Raw genomic sequence first — 19,588 nt, forward strand, 5'->3', positions numbered from 1 at the left:
TGAGCATGTAAAAAGTATACATAAACATGGTGTGCTGTACTCTGGAAACATGTAGAGGGTGGGACAAGATACTCGTGAGAAGCACTGAGTTCTTCAAAATGAAGGCAATGTGGAGGTGTGGGGGGAAGTGAACTGCCTGTTAAATATGGAAAATGGAGTCTGCTTTTTGTTCTGGGCCTTTGGAATCTGTGGGTGGATTGGAACTGGCAGGCAGGGAGCAAACACCCACCCACCACAGGGCTGTGTGGTTCAGAAGTTTACAAGTGTTTGTGTTCCAGGAGCTGTTGGCCTTGAAGCCAATGGAGAGGGGGAGGAGAAGAGGGAGAGAGTGAGAAAAACAGTGTGGTGTTGGGGCCCTTCTCTGAGATATTTTTTCCTTCTCCTTTCTTCAGCTAGAGGGGTTTGGAGCTGAAGCAAGGCAAACAGTTACTGGGGGAAAGATTAATAGGATTTTAAGATGCCCAGCACTCATAATCCATCATCGAGGTGGCAGAGGCTTCAGAAAGCATTGCCACCTTAATCCCTGGTGACAGAGCTCATTGCTCCCCCCTTCTGCCCCACTTTGTAGTCCTGCAAAGTCTGGGGTACAAGGAAATACAAGCTTTACTGTTACTGCTTGGGTTGCAAACTGGTTTCTGTTGCTTTATGGATTTAGGTTCAGAAGCTGCTCCCCTAATCAGTTACCATCTGAGAATAGCAGACATAGAAACTGAGGCACGCAGGAACTGAGCAACTTGCCCAAGGCAGCAGGAAGTCTGTGGGAGACCTGGGAATGGACCCCAGATGTCCTGAGTTTAGTCTTAACCACCAGACCATCCTTCCTGCCTTTTTGGTAGTCCCCTCTGCTTCAGGAATTCCATTTATGGATTACACCCCCATTAATTAATCACTCATCTGTATCTTGATTCAGTAACTTACTTGCATTAAAGAGTCATTTGGAGAGGGAAAAAACCAACAACCAAACACCTAAAATGAGCTGCAGTTACTACTGTCCTTTCTTCCTGAAGAGTAAAGGAGTGCAAAAAAACCCAGCACCCAGAACTAAGAGGCTTTCCCATTACTAAGCAGACTTCCTGCAAACAGTAATTTTACTCCTAACACAACTGGATTCCCTATACTTGATGTTTGGGTCTATCTGCGTGTTTATATTTCAGTGAGTTTAAAACAACAACAAAGACTGAAACAAATCCATGTAGGGCATGAATTTGCTGCTCTGAGTACTTCAGATAGAAACCCATTTGGATGCCACATCCCTAACGGGGCATCTGTTGCTGTGTGCAAGCACCAACCTGGAGTTCTCTGCACTTGGGGTGTGGAGACACAGCTGATGGTGCGTGGTTCCTCCCTACTGGCTGCTGCTCTGCGATCCTTGGAGCTGGCACTGGGCTGCTGTGTGCGGCAGTGCTGGGCTCGGAGCTGTGACACCTTTTTCCCTTTGAAGGGGACTTCAGAGCACAGAAACACAAATAGTGTCTGAGCTCGGTGAGATCGTTGCCCGCGTCGATCCTGGCTGAACCTCAGCCTGTTTGGTTTGGTGAGGTTTTTTGTTTGCTCTTGTAATTGTTTGGAAGACCATGGATTTGCTTCACTTTTTTAGTTTACTGGGGTTTATCTTCATTTATACCATGGTGGTAGAGCTCTTCTATTGGAGAGCAGGCGCTCACTGCATCACGAAGCAAGGCTATGAGCAGTGCTTCAAGTCGCTCTTGCATCAGAAATATCTTAGTTGTGTGTACGTGGAACTGCTTTCCAGCCTTTTCTTTTTGCGTGAGGTTCGTTGGTAACAGAGCTAAGCTGTCGGGCGTGTGTTTTACGTCTGTATTTCAGCGTTAGTCGGAACGCTCCAGCCGTTCTGCTCCCTCGGGCCGTGGAAGAGACGACGAGCGGGCGCTGGGGCGGCGCTCCGGCTGCGTTCCGCGGGCTGCCAGCAGGGGGCGCCGTTCCCTGCGCGGAACCGCGGCTTCGGCCCGACCGCGGCCCTCCGGGCGCCGCCATTTGGCGCAGCGGTGGCCGCCTCGCCCGGAGCTGCGCCGGCGGCCCCCGGGTCGCGGCTCGCGGTCCCCGGGAGCCGAGCGCGCCGTCCCCGCGCGGTGGCGGCGGCTCCACGCCCGGTGCTCGCCGCGTGAACGCGGAGCACGGCTGGCGCCGGACCCCGCGCTGCGCTGCTCGCACGTGTGGCATCGCCGCTGCTGCGGCTCCGCGTTAAACTCGCTTGCCGCAAGTAGGTTTAGCGGCGGCGGGGCTTAGATGGTGCTCTCGCGCTTCGCGTGCGCGCTGGATACACGCGCTGCCGTTTGTTCCCTTTATTTATTTTTTTTTAACTGTTGTCCAGAAATAAAACGACGAGAGGAACGAGCCCGCGCGCTCCCGCCCCTCCTTCGCGGCGCGCCGCTCTGTGAACCCAGCAGTTCTCCCTCCCCCCGGCGCGGCCGCCCCAGGCTGAGCTGCGCCTGCCCGTGCAGCAGCCGCGCGGGAGGGGGGAGGCGGCCGCTGTTCCTGGAAGAGCCCGGCCTGGGGAGTTGGTCACATTCTTGGCCGGGATTCAATGACTGAGGCAGACACCAACAAACAGAAGGGGGGAGGAGGAGGAGGAGTGAGGGAGGCTGAGCCAGCCCGCATTAGCTCAGCTCTCAGGCACTCTCAGTCTCTGCTGGAAAGAGGAGCTGGGAGGATGTGCGCGCTGTTACCGCGGCTCCCCACGGCACGCTGAGAGCGAGAGGAAGAAAGGAAGAAAGGGGAGCGCGGCGCCGGGGAGCCCGCCCGGATCGAGCGAAGGGACCGCGCGGGGAAGGCAGCCCGCCCGCAGCCCCGCGCCGCTTTGGAAGTGTCGGAGATTGGGGCCTTTTAATTCTATTCCGCGTTGCTCCTTCCCCGCACCGAGCCGCCTTCCTCCTCCTGCTTTTTACTTTCCTCCCCCGCTCCTTCTTCCTGGTGGATATGGACACGAGCGGGATCGCTGCAGAGAAGCAGCAGCCGCCAGCGCGTATTTAACCCGCGGTGTCCGGAGCGCGGTTCGGACCGGCGTTCCGGGGCTGGCAGTGCGCGCTGCCTGCGGCCGCCGGCTCGAATGAGGACCTCGCTTCGACGTGACTCTGCGCTCCGGCCGGGCGGCGTTGGGGCCGGGCACGGCGAGAGATTGTGACGGAGCGACAGAACGGAAAGGAGAAAGAGACGCGTCCGAGAAGGATTTATTTCCTCGCCGTCTGTGGATTGCTAAACCTGAGTGGGAAGGGGAGAAAACAAGGGTGGGTTGTTGTTTTGTTTAAAAAAAGAAAAAATCCCTTAAGTGGATTTGTACCAGCGTGGAAGATAACTGGGGATTTTTGTTGTTTGTTTTGGGAATAGAAACTAAAAAATGGAGACTGTAAGTAGAAGCAGCTTCCAGCCTCATCCAGGACTGCAGAAGACCTTGGAACAGTTTCATCTGAGCTCTATGAGCTCCCTGGGTGGCCCTGCTGCTTTCTCAGCGCGATGGGCACAGGAGATGTACAAGAAAGACAATGGCAAAGACCCGGCGGAACCTGTGCTGCATCTGCCCCCTATCCAGCCCCCCCCAGTGATGCCTGGTCCATTCTTCATGCCCTCGGACAGATCCACTGAGAGGTGCGAGACCATCCTGGAAGGGGAAACCATCTCCTGCTTCGTGGTGGGTGGGGAGAAGCGCCTTTGCTTGCCCCAGATCCTGAACTCGGTGCTCAGGGACTTCTCCCTGCAGCAGATCAATTCGGTGTGCGATGAGCTACACATTTACTGCTCCAGATGCACCGCTGACCAGCTGGAGATCCTCAAAGTCATGGGCATCTTGCCCTTCTCTGCCCCCTCTTGCGGGCTGATCACTAAAACTGATGCTGAGAGGCTTTGTAATGCCTTGCTTTACGGTGGCACCTATCCTCCCCACTGCAAGAAGGAATTCTCTAGCACGATCGAGCTGGAGCTTACAGAGAAGAGCTTCAAGGTGTACCATGAGTGCTTTGGGAAGTGTAAGGGACTCCTGGTACCAGAGCTTTACAGTAACCCCAGCGCAGCCTGCATCCAGTGCTTGGACTGCAGGCTCATGTACCCGCCTCACAAATTTGTGGTCCACTCTCACAAATCCTTGGAAAACAGGACTTGCCACTGGGGCTTTGACTCTGCAAACTGGAGGTCCTACATCCTCCTCAGCCAGGATTACACTGGGAAAGAGGAGAAAGCTAGGCTGGGCCAGCTCTTAGATGAAATGAAAGAAAAATTTGACTATAACAACAAATACAAGAGGAAAGCCCCCAGGGTAAGTGATGCCTTAAATTCTTATTTTAAGAAGGAGTAGGGGGGAGAGAAAGAGAAGAGGGATTTTCGATGACGTCCATAGATGTACTCAATTTGTTACCAACTGTTTTCCTTTTAGAGTCGTTTAGCAATCTAATCGCATTCTTAATTCTCACCACGTGTGCGTTCATGCAGACGACCAGCGTTCGACATGGCTCCTTTTTTTCCTTTTTCCTCTCGTTGCGTTCTGAGCACAGGAGCTGGAGTTCAGTGATACTATATATATGTTTGTATATCGTGTTGTACACGGAACCTGATCTTTGAAACCCATCACACTGCCCCATTTCAGCAGGAAGTGATTTGGGGTGCCAGGAGCTTCACTGGAGGTCAAGACGAGGAAGAAAGGAGGGGAAAATAACTCTGATTGCCCCAGACACAAATGCATGCAATTTTCTTTTCGACTGCATGCCTCCAGGGATGGAGGCAGGGGCTGAGCCGTTTAAATGCTTGAGCTGGAATAAAATGTGGCTGCTGAGAAAAATCCTGACAGCGATGCAGGTCACTGGTGTTCAGTGAAGTGCAGAATGGGAGCAGAGAAGTCTCTGCTTTTAGGGGATCCCAGATCCCAGCAAGACAGGCTTTTGTATATCGGATTATGTGAACGTTCAGTGAATGGATCTGAAGGGCCAGCTGCAGCAGCTCGTTGCGGTGTGCCCCGCTGTCCCGAGGCCGGACAGCCCGACCGTATTTCCAGGTGCCCGGTGTTTTTCTTTCAGCCTGGGCTGCCTGCAGGCCCCGCCATTCCCGCTGTGTGGGCGAAAGGCGCGGTGCCACGGGTGGGCAGCGGGGGGGGGGGAGGGGGGGGCAGCTTCTGCCCCTTCTCAGCCCCCCGGAGGGAGGTGAAAGCAAACCGAAGCAGTCTGGCCTGCAGGTTTGGGGGCGGATTCTGCCTCCTCCATCAGAGATCTTGGAAGTTTTCTTCGGTTTTGTGTGTCTGGAGCGGAAGGGCGATCACATAAAAAGAAAAGGAACTTCGAAAGCCTTCTGAGAATGTTAGGTGAAATTCTTGGTTAACTTCATAAATACCTGTTTAGACGTGCAGATACACGGTCAGACTAAATATGGCTTTTATTAAACAACAAAAAGCAAACCAGGGAGGTTTTCAGCCCCCCGCACGCAGTGCAGCAGGCAGTCCAGCTGGCCCGAGGGGCCTGGCCAATCCGTTTGGTTGGGCTCCGCGTTTCTGCCTCTAGGATTCTCTCTCTCCAAGTCCAGTTTCTCCCCTGCTCTTCTGCTTAGCCCCCGTTTCGGTCCTTGTCCCCTCCCTCTTTCCTCCAGCCGGAGTGTCAGAGCCGCTGTGACAAAGCGGGGCTGTAATGAGCCCCATTATCTCCGTGGCTGGAGGTGGATGTGTTTTTAATGGCTTGTCTATTCTCCGTCAGTCATGTGCTAAGGGGATGCTGGGGAAGATGCGCATGAATGTCTGCGAGAGGAGAAAAGGGCTCCGGCGGCGGAGACGTCTTTCAGCCTGCGCGGTGAATTTTCTTGGGCGTGCTCTGGGAAACTAAATAAAAGAATCCCCACTTTCTTCCTTCTGGGAGGAGATTGTGCGCCTGGGTTGGTCATTTCCACAGTGTGATTTAAATGAACGCTTTTAGAGGTCTGCATTTCTTTTCTTACAAGGCTCTTACGGTACTTTCTGTTGTGTGATTTATCCGGTGCCCCAGGTGAGGACGCGGGTGGAGAACGAGACAAGACTGCAAAGTTTTGGCATTGCCTTACACTTGTGGTGACCCCTTAGCAGTCCTGGCTCAGAACATGGCAAGCACTCTTTCCGCCTGCCCTCCAACATTTGCTTGCAGCTCTTCTTGGAGAGTGACTTCAGGGTATCTGATAGTACCTAGCAGGAGACGCCAAAAATTAGACAAGAAAATCATAACTGGGTGTTTTTGAAACGATTTTGCAAAAGTGTCATAATAAAATGTTAAAAGTCTCCTGTGTAGGTTCACTTGGGAGTGGGAAGGACGGTGTGGTTGTGTGTGCTCAGATGACAGGATAGCACACATCCTGTGCAGGACGCCTTTGAGTTTCCAGGCTCTCGAGTTGTCTTCTCGGCTCCTATTCATGTGGCACACTCTTCACGAGGCCCTGACATCACTGGTGGAGTTTTGAACGCTTATCCTTCCTTTTTCTGTAGTCTTTTTCCATAGGGTTTAGCCAACGGATATCATATGCTAAGGTCATTTGTGCTAGCAGAGTGTGTGGATAATTACGGCGAGATTTAATCAGGCTGTAAGGTTGGTAGACTGTGGCCAGGGGCAAGTAACACTGGAGTAAAGTTTAGATGCCTAGTAAGGAAATGAAAGGATGATCCTGTGTCTGCCTCTGTGTGTTACTGTTAATCGCTGTCAGTCTCTGTGGGTTTTGTGTGTCTGCTGGGCTCTGTGTCTGTCTGTCTCTGTGGATGAAAGGGTGAAGCATATGTGTCTTTGTGGTGGTCTTCCTTTTTGATGTAGATCTCTGTGTTGCTTTGTTCTGCTTTATGCAGAGGTGTCTGTGTGTGTTGTATGCCATAATGCTGTGTCAGATGCTGTCTTCTATGTGCAAGAGGCTTTCTAAAATAATTTTCCCGATTAATTTGTGTATGTTGTACAGTGTTGTGCTTTCCCTGGGTTCTGCCAGTGCGTTGCAGCTTGGGATGCAGCTGCCCTTTGCTGTGGCTGGTTAAGAAGCAGTGAGTAGGCTTTTGCTAGCACAGCTCTGCCTTTTAAGGGATTGACTTCTAAATGCAGGAGCTGGGCTGGCATGAGCCCCCACTGCAGATTTGGCATACTGGCCAAACTGCCTTTTTTCCTTCCCCAGCCCCCCCTCTGTTGGGTGGTTTTAAAGCACTGCTACAAGGCATCGCTTTGCCTAGATGCTTACTTCCCACCATGTATTTGCATCGAGCAGCCATTGTGCATATCTATCCATCTATTTATCTGTACTGAGAAATAGATACATAGATACATTGTCTCTCAGCATGGTTGGTTGAACCAGATGAGCTTTTTCTGGTCTTGCCACTTGCAGAAGCAGCTTTAATCTACATCTATAGTGCAGTGAAGTCAGCAAAGGGTCCTAACCAAAGCTGGGATGAGTTGTGACTAGAGCCCCAGCAGAGGGGAACCAGTGGCTCAGCCACTTTCCTTACCCTCTTTTAAAAATCAGATCGTTATATCCTCCCTGTTAATCCGTGGATAAATGATTTACCTCCCATAAGCTCCTTCACCTTCCTGCCACTTCCTGAAGCTCTTTCTGTTTTGGGCCATATTGTAAGCTCTCAGTTTTCCTTTGTATCCTTTGCTGGGTTTCCACTTTCTCGTGTGCTGATGCAGTTTCTCAGCTGTGATCTCTGCCTGGGCTTTCAGAGTCCCCACGTACCAGCACTACTCTTACTTTTGTGGGTGTCCTCCCTCCCTGCCTGTCACACATTGCATCTGCCTTTACTGCCATGGAGCACAGCTGTATCGTGCTGGGGGAATTTAGAGAGATTCAAAATGTGAGTAACCTGACGGGGTTGCAAAACAGGGTCCTGGAAATGCATCAGCAGTGCCAATGCACTTTTCTTGAGCTCAGCTGCTGGTGCATGTTGTGTTCACTTGCTGGTACAGATAGGGCCTTGGTACATCTATCATATTCTCTTTCCTCTTTAGTGCAATACATCACTGCTTTTTAACATCAGCATGTCTCCTACAATTGGATTAGTTCAAAAAGCAGGCCTGAAGGCTCTTTGGTTGCTGTTTCCAGTAAAGGAGGGTGCGTTTGGCTCTGTCTCTTTTGAACTTTTTTTTTTAAATATTGAACTGAGCAACGTTTGACAGCGCTTTCATATCTCCTACCTGTGTGCCAGACATCTGTATTTTTAGCAAAACTGTGTATGATCAGACACTCAGAAAATACAAGAGCTTCCCTTGCACATGTGTGAACACACCCACACATGCAGGCACCGCCGTGTTCCCACGGTTCATGTCCCAGCAGCACTTCTATGAAGTAGCTGGAAGCTAGAAGCAACATTCTGATACTGACACACAACCAAGCACGTAAGGCCTCCCACTTCATTTCACAATGCCTCCCAGCCCAGCGCTGCCACAACATGCAGCTTTCTCAGCTGGAGTAAGGTTTAGCCAGGTCAAGTGTGCAGCCAAATCAAAGAACAGAAACTGCTGGAAGTGAAACGGGGGGACTGAGTGAGTTCTAAGGGAGCTGTGGCCTTTTAGGTGCTGTGTGGTGGTTGCTACGCTGCATTTTGTGCCCACTTGAAATGTTGCAGTAGTAAATCTTAAATGCATATCTTTGTGCATTTCGAAGTCCTGCCTTCTAGCAGTAGTAAACTTCTTGAGTTGTTAATGGTATGTATCCCATAGTGTGTAGAGCAGAGGGATTCTGGTATTTTTTTGCAGGTATTGGTGTTCAGACAGCTGGATTTATTCTGTACAAACTGCCTCAACAAATACTGTTAAAAATTTTGCCTGAGAACTGTTGGTTTCAGGTATTTTTCCATGCAGCAAAGAAGTAATTTGTTCACTTGCCTAATGTTTAAGAATTATATTAAGAATTATCCGGTAACAATTTTGAAGACTATAACAAAAATGTTGAAGCTTGCAAGGAGTGATTTAAACTTGGAGTCATTGTACAGCTTAGCAATAGGACTTGAAAAGGGATGCCAACCTTGAGCACAGTCCTGCAGCACTGAGGAGGTGTCCCTGTTTGAGCAGACGTCAGCATTTTTCTTCCAAGAGTACAGTTTTACAGATGTTGAGATTGAGCAGGTACGTGCATGTGTGCGAGACAAAGAGTGTGCTGCACATAGCAGTGTAGAGATGTTGAGTCAGCTGTGGCCCTCTCTTGCCCCAAAATTAACAGTTTATTGAGTTCAGTCCTACTGAATTAGGGAGGGAATTATAGAAAATCTCTTCTTTAGAAAATCACTGCCTAAAATATTAGAACGTCTGCTGCTCCTTTCACTGTCTGGCCTGTCTCACTTGCTTCTCCATTGCTGTAGTTTTGGGCTTGGGTGGATGTTCTGCCCAAAACAGTAGCGTGCTTTGAAGATGCATGTAAAAACAGTGTGTTTTTTGGATGTGCTCAGAGCCTGTAACACCTGGTGCGTCTGCCAGGAGATGAACACGGATATCACTGGCTGGAGCTGGCTGACCGATGAGGGTGTGCTTTTATTTGCTGAGATGAGTGTTGACACCAGTGTTGTAAAAGCATCTGGAGGCGTCTGTGCGAGGCTGCTCAGAGCATGTCTAGACAATGCAGCGGGTGAAATCCTGGCAGCTGCTGGTACCTTAAATACACCTCGCTTGGCACTGCTGCGACGGGGAGCTTGGGGGCTGCGTCTGAGTGCTTGAGGCTGAGCAAAGCTTGGGGGTTTGAGGAAGGTCTGTCATCTGTTCTGACTGAAAGATCACGTCAGGTTTGTCTGTTAGCCAGCATGTGTTGCTGAAGGTCAGGGGTTCCCTGTACTGACAGCAGTGGGCTGGCTCTGGGGATAGCTGGTGGTTGGAATTCACCCTGCTGGCTCAGCCAGCCCAACTGCTTTGCCATCATACTAGGAATGTGTCTCAATGCAAAGTACTTGGACCCAGAAAGCTTGATTAAATTTAAAAAAACAAAAACAAACAAACAAAAAACCCCACAACACTGAACTCCAGAGTCATTTTTATTTAAAGGGAGCTCTGATGGAAGAGTCACTACGTCCAACAGGAGGCTCTTGGAAGAACACACAGACAAAGTAACTCAATCCGAGTTGTAGGGAATCTATCAGTAGAATATTATCAATTACTCAGCTGATCTATTTCGTCTGAGTGGCCATAGAGCACTTAAATCAAATTGATTTTCACATAAAGGAAGCATTACTTTAAAATGTAGTAATATAACACACTTTTCTTTTAAATTTGTCAATTATAATATATGTGTTAATAATAAATAGGCACCGCATTTTTATTTTTAATGCTGTTCTGCTCAATTTCTAACGTAGTCAGTATTTGTCATTCTGGGGAGTGGGAAACAAGCTGTTGTAATGTTTTTTCTTTGCAAAATAATTATGAAGAAGCAGGATTGCTCCGAATGGATGTACTCCATTCCATTGCTCCCTTATATACACCTTGTCTAGTCTTATGCTTTTCACATTTCATTGTCTTCGTTGCCGCTGTAGAAATTCAATCTCGGGTTGTTCTGGGCTGGTTCTGCAGTTCTCACTACAGCAATCAGCAGCTCAGTAATTGGAACCAGTTCACCCACAAACCGCAGAGAGCTGTCTATGGATCAGGCTCCTTCCTGTGCCTTGCCTGGCAGTGCAGGCAGCCACGGGGTTGAGCAACAGATTCTGAGCCAGGGTACAGTGATGCCCACACAGGGTAGATTTGGTGAGTTTGTGGTGAGACCCAGCATTCATGGCCTGTGCTGAAGGTGATTGTGAACCTGTAGCTTTGTGCTGCTGTGTTGTTTTGGTGATGCTCTGATCCTGGCTGACTGTACTGAACAGAGCGGTGGTTCCTGAGCTGCAAACTGGTTCCTGGCTTCAGACTGAAAAGGTTTTGTTTGCTGCTCACATGTGTAAGACTGTGCTTTCAAGTTGCTGTAGGTATCTATCAGGTTGGGCTTTTTCTTTTTCCCGTATTTAGGATTTGTCAGTCTTTATTTTTTAGTTAATTTTTTCTACTGCCTTCGAGATCTCTAAAGCTGAAATGAGGGTCAGCTTTATTTTCCTTGATGCAAGTTTGAGGACTACAAACTTGGCCTCAAAGTTGCATCAGGTGCAGCTCTTTGAACATGCCTCAGTTTGCCCATATTGGGCAAACGTGCTGGCTGACACACCGGCCCCTGTGCACTCAACTCAAATTGCTGCTTTGACCTTTGGTTGGGTGAGGTAGCAAAAACAGGTACAAATTCAGGTCCTGATCCTGCCAGCGTTTGGTGCGCAGAGCTCTTCTGGGAGGCAGTGGGAATTCCTGCCTGTGGGTCTTTTATCATTGGCTCCACCTTAGGATTGGTTGCTCTCACTTGTATTTGGGTTGCTCTGAGCACTGGGTGCGTGTTAAAACAACCTGTTGTGCTGCGTGTTGGGATTATCGTTGGCATGAGACGTGTTCTGCTACCCTTACGTGTGTCAAGCAGTGTTCTGGCTGTTTAAATAGCTCTGCTTAGAGTCAGGGGTAACGTGCATGTGGGCAGAGATTCTGTGCATGTGTAGAAACTGCAGCATCATTCTGTGTACTGGAGATAAACAGCAGAGGAGCTGATCGATAACCTGGTTCCTGGCTTTGTTGCTTATTGATTGATATGCAGTTACCTTTGCATATGCTTCATAGAAAATGTGACTTATTTTTTTTAAATCACAACTGTTTCTGCTTTGGCGTGAACAACATTTGAATTGGAAGCACAAGAATTGCTTGGGTTTTAATGATTAAAAGCCAGCAGCAACATAAAAACAAGATGGAGACTGCAGCTTGTCTTAAGTTGTTCTAGGGAAGGTTCAGAGGACGCGTACCCCTGTGCTTTGTTCATCCTCCATTCAGCCAGTGGCATCGTTTTATAGAATAAGGTCATTGACTTGGATTGCTTGTTGGTTTCTCAACCCTTTTCACCAGCCAGTTTGTGTAATGTCTGTCTGAAATGTTGAGTAAGGGCATTGAAATAGCAGACAGGATATCAAGTGTTAGGAAGTCTGGGTTAAGTATAACAGACAGTTCTGGCTGGTGAAAGGGGAGCAGCTCCTTGAGCTGGGTTACAGCTCAGTCTCTGTGGAAGCAGCAGGCTCTGGGCTTTGCTCTTCCAACCTTCCCCCTGCTCCTCTGCATGCATATAATCAATTGTGTGGGTGCACCTCTTTTCTAGAGATGTCTTCTTTGTTTCTTAGTGGCACGGAATTGTCTGTAATAATGTCTCTTTCGAAGGATTACATAAGTTTAAGATGATTTCTCCGCTGGGAGAATTATGCAAGTTTAAACTGAAATGTATTTAGAGAGCTTTTATGTATGTGTTTTCTGACTCACAATGCAGAGGGTGATTTATTTGCATCCTTAATTGGACAACATCTGTTAGGGTTGGAAGAAAAACATTTCCTATCCTTCCAGTGCCATAACCCGCATTTTTTTTGGAGCCCCTTCTGCCTACTGCAAGGTCTGTGCAGGCCTGGCTTACCCAGGTGCAGGCACCAGGCACACAGCTTGGGAGCTTCTGGGGAGGGATCTGCAGAGTTTTGATGCATATTTGCAAAAAGAAAAAAAAAAGTTATAGGTGCCAATGATACTGTTAAAATCAGAAACAGTAACACCTGTTTTCTGTCTTTACTTTTCTCCTTTTATAAGATGATGCCTTTGTTACCTTTAAACAGAAAACAAGGACAGTAAAACTTCCCAATTCTGATAGCGAAGATGAGAGTCTAAAATATTTCTGTAATGCTGCTCCCAGTGATCTCTGACCATTTAGCAAAAGCTCTGCTGCTGGTTTTCAGCACAGTTAAGCTGTTTTGTAACACTTCATGCAGGAGAAGAAAACAGCTCTGCTCATGTGTGGACATTGACTGTCAGGAGGCCAAAGTAACCTCTTGGCTTAACATGAGCTTCTGTGTGCGGCTGTGTGACCGGCCCCTGCAGCCCCAAATCTGGCACTGACCCCTGCGTGCAGCCCTCATTGCTTTCAGTGGGGAGCTGCACAGATCTGAAGAGCTGCCCATGCAGATCAGATTGCAGGAATGGGATGGGGACGGTCCTTGCTGTCATTATGTAATAGTGGAGTGCTGAGTGTCTTGGACTGAGTGCATAATGCTTGTTGATGCTTTTTTCAGGATCCAGCTAACCAAATTAATTCTGTTGAGTATTAAAGTCTATCGGTTGCACGGGGATGCTGCTGCTTGCTAAAACAGGGACTGTAGTAGTACCAATTACAGGCAGCAAATTACTTCAAATAATTAAAAAAAAGCAAAAACAAAAAAACCCTCTAAATATTAACTTTGGCTAGGTCTACTATTTGATTTGACAAATAACTTTAAACAGCAAAAAAGAAACCTCTGGAATAACACAGATAGTTTTTATGTATTTATAGCTGCAGAGTAATAGGACAGAAAACAGCCAATGCTAAGGCTGCAGTGTGGTCTGATTCCAGTAACCTAGAACCTTGACGTTCTAGATTTCCAGTTTACGCTGCTGTTATTGAGGAATTCCAGGCGCCTAAAATCCTGTCACTCCACGGTTGATAAACTGAGCGGAGTTGGAAGATAATGGAGTTTCCTGGAAGTTTTAAAATTAATTAATTGATTTACTGAATGGTTCCCCATTCTGAACTCCCCACTAGCAGTTTCAGTTAATTCAGTGGGAGCGGATTCTCACCCATGCTGGTATGACTTAGCAATACTCTGTTCACTACATGTGCTCAGAGCGGTGTTGGAGCTGCTGGGAGAACCTGCAGCACTGTGTCCATTATTGATGTTTCCTTGTTCCCATGTAACTTGCAGTGTTACTTACAGCGTTAACCAACCCGTGTCTTTTAGGTACATTTGGTCTTTTTTTTTTTCTTTGAATTAACCTAGCCATGATGAGACTTGAATGAATATCATCTGCACACCTGTTTAATATTAAAGATCAGGCATTCAGTGCTTTGTGGCTTTAGCTTGAAATTCAAGTTGCTTTGAGTCATCCCTTTCGTCTTTTGTTTGGGTGGAAAAAAGGAGTGGCAGTAAACGGCCTGCAGCTAAGAAATGAAAGAGTTGAATTAGGTTTTAGAAATGTTAGTCTTGGCATTTGGGACATTTGCATTTGTACAGATTGTCACGCTCCTCTTTATTTTATTTGGAGTATAGAAGTTCAGTGCTCAGGATGAAAAATGTTACATATCTTTTTCCTAGTATTGTGACACATGAATGCTGGACTGGAGGAGTGGGAAAGAGCTGCAGTGTGAGCTGTGCTCTCACACGAGCAGATCACTGGTAGGCCAGCCTGGTCATTGTCCCATCTGTGTTCCCAGCTGAGGGTTCTTTTCTGACAATAACTTCTAATTCTGTGAACAAGACGATAACCCACATGTTAATTATAAGAAATCAACCAGACCAAAACTGCAAATGAATTCATTTTGGTGTAGTTTGTAAAGCTTCCTCAGTTCACGTGTAGCTGTAGGAGAAGCTGTGTTAGTGCTGCCTGGAAGGGACAGAACGCACAGGAGTTATGGCAGGAGCATCTTAACTCTGGTCCCAACACTGAGCAGCATGCAAGCACTGTTACATCCCTGAGTGCTGTTACTGCAGATGTACTGTAAGCGTGTGGGTGACGTTCAACTTCTGCCATTGTACAGAAGATAATATCTAAAGTTACTCTGGTCTAGACCTTGAGGGTCTTTAATCAGCTTATTTGCACGGTGTGCAGTGAGAGTAACACAGGACATCAGTATAGCTGTGCTGCTGTGCAAACCATGCCAGGAAGTGATTCAAGTAAATGAAGGAAGCAGGAGCTTCTTCAGAAGACCCTGAGTGTGATGATGAGTGCTTTGGTCATACTGTGAGGGTCACATTGCACGGAGATTTGCCACGTGAAAATGTAGGAATTTATCCAACTTGTCCTCATTAACTGGACGAATTTATCAATGCAGCTTTCTCTTGTTGCAACTTGATTTGATTTCAGTCGATTCACGCGAATCAAACTTCATTTCTTTCTTTGTTTCTGAGAGGGATGCTCATTCATGCTCTCCTTACAGAGCAGCTGGATCTCATCATGACAGATGTGAAAACCCTTACATTTATGTTGCTGTATTTTTTTGTGTGAGAGTTTTTCATGAATTAAGCTCTTGTCCTTACTGGCCTCCCTTCAGACTTGTTACTTGATGTGCAGATGGTTCACATACCACAAAGTGAGCATTGGGTCCCAGGAAAACAGAGAGATGTGTGGACAAACTTCTTAAAAACAAAGTATCTATATTTTTAAAATTTTCTTTAAAAAAATAATGATAATTGTGAAGTAAGAACTGGGTTGCTCCAAATTCCTCCTCCAAAGTCTGCTTCAGTAGCCATGCAGATTGGCTGAGCTGGCTTCCCGTCTTTTTGGTTTTGGTGGAGAGCTTTTTGTTTGGCATTTCACAGTCTGGTTTTCTCCTTTGGGCTGTGTTACCGTAGGACCAAAACTGAATTGCTACCATGGAAAGCTTTTAAGAAACTGGGGTGGCAGAGCCGTGTCCTGAAGGAGTGCTTTGCAGGAGTGAATTCGCAGCGAGCAGCTCAGTTGCTCTTCGCGCTGTTTGGGACACATGTCTCACTTTTGGTGGGGTGGAGGGGTTCTGTTTGTTTGTGTTCTTTTTTCCCCCTCCAAGCTCCTTCTGTAGGCTTTCAGCCCGAGTGCATCTTGGGATTTCCCTTTTGCTGAATGAGCTGCTTGTTCAAGAGGGAGGAAGTGAGGTCCCTTCTGGATTAGGAGGGGATGGGGGAGGAGGGCGGGGAGATGTCCTGTTTCATATGCAAAGCGCAATGAACTGGGGGAAAAAAAAACAACAAAAAACACATGGAAACCTATTTAACAAAACCACCCGTGTCCCGGGCTGCCAGAGGAGTTGCTGGCTTTGTTGGGGAGAAACCTTTTAAAAATGAGATAAAGGTGGAACTTTTTTTTTAATACCAGCTGAAGGAAAGAAATAAATGGTAGGTCCCTGTGAATGGAGCACGCAATGAGCTGAGGTGATACCAACCTCCACAGCAGTCACGAGCTCACAGATGTCTGTTGTGATGTATGCTTCCCTAAGGTTGGAATTGAGGGTTGGCCACCGTTCTTTGGTCCTTCACATCAGTATCAGCTGTGTGTAATTTGATTTCAGTTACGTTTCTCCTACTCAGCCAAATAAATATTTAGCAAAAGAAAAAAGTAACGTAGTTGTTCCAATGTTACCATAACGTTGCTTCAGTTGGGAGCAGTAAAGTCTGTGCAACAAATGGTGAGTCGAGGGCTGAAGCTGTTTCTTTTTTCTGCATTGATGTTTCTCCATTGAGGATCAGATGAAAAAGTTGCAGTGATGCAAGAAGTATGGAAGGCAGTGATATTTATTGGGCATCCTTGGGGCAGACTTTGGAGGACTGGTTTTGTCCTCTGCACTTTTGGTCATTTGTTAGCAATGCCGATGGCAGATCTTTGCATGTTTTCCTTGACTCTAGTTGATCTTGCAGAAATGAATATTACTGTTAAAATAGCAACTGCTCGGAATTAGTTGCCATGTTTTGATGCTGTTAGTTGAAAACTTCTATTCCTTTCCAAAGTTGACATTGCTTTTTCCTATTACTCTTGGTTTATTTCTTAGCTGTCTTCTGTACAAGGAAGGGCTTGTGTAATGCCCGAGCCATTCCCATTCCTCACTGAATGATATGCAAATCTAGTCAATTAAGCAGGGGGGATTTAATTAGCAGTTTAAGTTCATGTGTGAAGTGTCTTGCTTTAATTACTTAACAGTTTTGTTGCAAATTTGCTAATTTTTTTTCCTCAGAACTATCGAAACTGTGATATTTTTTTTTTGTAACATTTTCAAATAGTGAGTATTGCCCAGCATGTCTGACCTTTGTACTGCTGTGTGTGTGTGTCCCTTCAGTTGTAAGGGTCTTTTCGAAGCTGTGCAGAGAAAGCAAAGCTATGTTTATTGTTTCAGAACAATACTTAAAAAAAAAAAATAGGATTTTTGTGCTAAAAATTTGGAGTGAAAGGCTGTCTGTTGTTCCTGCTCTTGTAGCTAGATGATACCAGTGTTGTGGTATCTGTCTAACTGCCCCGTGTAGTTGCAGTGCGTTATATCAAATGGTTTCTTTTGTCCAGACAGAACTTGAAACAAGTGGCTTTTCTGCACGGCTGCAGAACGTCAGCACGTTGCTGTGTCAGTGTGGCTGCAGTGATGGAAGTAACTCAGTGTTACAAGAAACAGGTTTGTGACAATGCAGAACTAGGGCTGGTTTTTGTGCCCCCATCTTTTTATTAGAGATGCCTGTGCATGTGAGAGGGGCACATTTACTCAGGCGGTACTGCCAAGGCCATCCCTGCCTTTGTGAGTCACCTGTCGGGGTGGTGGTGTCTTGTGGCCTTGTTTGGCCACAAAAACGCGGAGGTGATGGCGGGAATAAGAGGAGAATTGAGAAGAAGATGGATTGATTTCTGTGACTTCCTCCCTTAACATCACGTTAATGCACTTCAGACAGATATGAGTACATGACTGCACTTTCCTCTGGCTCAGCGCAGCAGATGGCCCAGCTGAGGCTCCTGGCGCACTGCAAATTGAGTATAACTGGGTACAGATCTGCTGTTTGGATACCTGCTACCTGTTTTCAAATAACAATTATCCCAGTGATAGCAGATACATCAGAGGTGGATCTGAATTGCAAAGTGAAGTTTATCATCTGTTGTCATTCGGGCATGCTGGCTGTGGAGAGCTTCCATGCACAGCCTGTAGGTATTTCTCTCTTCCTTGCTCCCCACCTCCTCTGCCTAGTTGCCATATATCAGGATGCTGCCATAAATGTGCATGAACAAATAGGAATGGTAGCTCATGAGAGGTCTGTAGGATATTTAGCCATGAAGCACCATGCTGTAATGCAGCATTTGGTTTGGAAGATGCTGGTTTGGTACAGAGAGCTTCCTCTGAGCTCCCAGCTGCAGGATTTTGGATGTTACAGCTATATCATTTCACACGTTGCACTTCACGTGGAAGTCCAGAGAAAAATTTAGAGAAACATCTGTCTTGTCTGTCTTCGAAAGCATCTCTAGGCAGTGGTCAGGTGATAAGTGAAGGAGGTGAAGAAGCTAATGTTATTACATGCGGATCTGCCATTATGGAGCAGCCCCAAGGCTTGTTTCTTGGAGTAGCTGTAGTGTGCAGGCGGCGATCCCGTGGTGCACTGAAGGACCCAATGCCCATTACGGTCAACTGCAGCTTGTTTCTGTTGTTTGGAAAAGTCACAGCAGGAGTATGCAGGAGATCCAGGATGGAGAGTGCTGGGTGCCAAGGTTTGCTAAATGAGCAATTTCTCATTTGTACATCTGGTGCTGGGAGGCTCCAGCAGCCATTCCTTAGGATGGTAGATAGCGTGGCTTCTGGGGCAGCAGTTTTTATTGAACTGGACTCCTGCTGTAGGACTGAACCACTGTGAACTCTGGTACGCTGAAAAGCCTTTCTGTGGTGGGCTGAAAGTGTTCCATCTGTTTTGGTGTATAAGAGCAGAACGCTGGCTGCAATTCCTTTTGCTGCTCATTGGCTGCAGTTGTGTGTGTGTGTGTGTGTGTGTACATGCACAGATGAGAGGCTAGGAAGGAACAAGAACAACATTTGCACTTACAGTCCAACGCACCACAAGTTTACAGGTACTCCCCATTCATTGTTTTAAAGTATTTCTTTATTATTTGCCTTAACTTTGTCAACACAGAAATTTTCCTCATTTATCTTCTACTACAGTCTTTAGTTTCACTGTAGGGTTGATGATCGAGTAGTGGCAACTTCACTTTAAAGCTTTTAAACTGGAAAATGGGGTTTTTACCAATCAAGGCTTTTTGAGAGAGATGGATAAGAAACTGCTGCATTAGTTTTAGTGACGATTTCCTGCATCTCTGCATCTTGGATAGATTTAAATAATGTAACAAATGCACAGATACTGGCTGTAGCAGCGGTGCAGTTAAAATCACTTCAGTCAGCAGCCATCCAGGCTGGGCAATAGGCTGCAGCATTTGATTGAAGGACCCTGTTTAGAGAGTCACTGTGGTACGGAGTGTTAAGGAACTCACCCCATTAATAATTCTTTTTATAAAAGCAGGAGAGGCATTTCTAAGCCAGTGCTCTGTGTTTCATGCATCTGCTTTTTATGAAGTGCTTTTGTGAAACAAAGCAGTGTTAGAAATGCAGAAAAATGTTACACTTCTGACATGTAGGAGTTCAGTCTTTGCCATATCCTCAATGGGATCTCAGCACTATAATGCAGAGTGCTGCTGCTTTTAAACAAGGAGCCACTCTGCATTTTCTGTAGTCCTGTCCTGGTCCCACTTCCTGATCTCACTGTTAGTGGGCCAAGGAAGCAAAAGTTAACAGCAAGCATGGGATCTCCTGGCCTGTTTGGTTTCCAAGCAGAAGCAGAGATGTTGTGATTTAGAAACTTCTTTATACCTGTAAAAATAATGGGATGTATTAATTCCTTATTTCTTTCTGTGCTTTTCCAAGATAGTTTCTGGAGGCGTTTCATTCAAATTTGTTATTAATCTCATTAAGAGCCCGTGTTACCGCTGTTCTATTTTTAATAGAATATCTTTCCTGTTTGGCCAGGGCAGCCCTTTTGTTGAACCTCCTTTTGGACTGTGTT

The 19,588-nt window shown here is 46.9% G+C and overlaps 1 protein-coding gene across 4 annotated transcripts in view; it reads left to right on the top strand.

Moving 5' to 3' along the window:
• The first annotated feature begins 2,566 nt into the window (after nt 1-2,566).
• SKI (SKI proto-oncogene) overlaps nt 2,567-19,588 on the top strand; it is a 96,679-nt gene continuing 79,657 nt past the window's right edge. For 2 of the 4 annotated variants that reach the window (XM_042831505.1, XM_042831506.1), the window contains exon 1: nt 2,570-4,267. In XM_042831505.1, coding sequence (XP_042687439.1) covers nt 3,356-4,267 — 912 coding nt within the window. In that variant the 5' untranslated portion in view covers nt 2,570-3,355. Of the gene's footprint in view, nt 4,268-19,588 lie in introns of all 4 variants that reach the window. The other 2 variants (XM_042831503.1, XM_042831504.1) reach the window with 2 other exon arrangements.

This window comes from Centrocercus urophasianus, unplaced genomic scaffold (genome assembly GCF_019232065.1).
Source record: "Centrocercus urophasianus isolate 14NV4802_14NV808 unplaced genomic scaffold, USGS_Curo_1.0 seq_36, whole genome shotgun sequence".
Taxonomy (NCBI): Eukaryota; Metazoa; Chordata; class Aves; order Galliformes; family Phasianidae; genus Centrocercus; species Centrocercus urophasianus.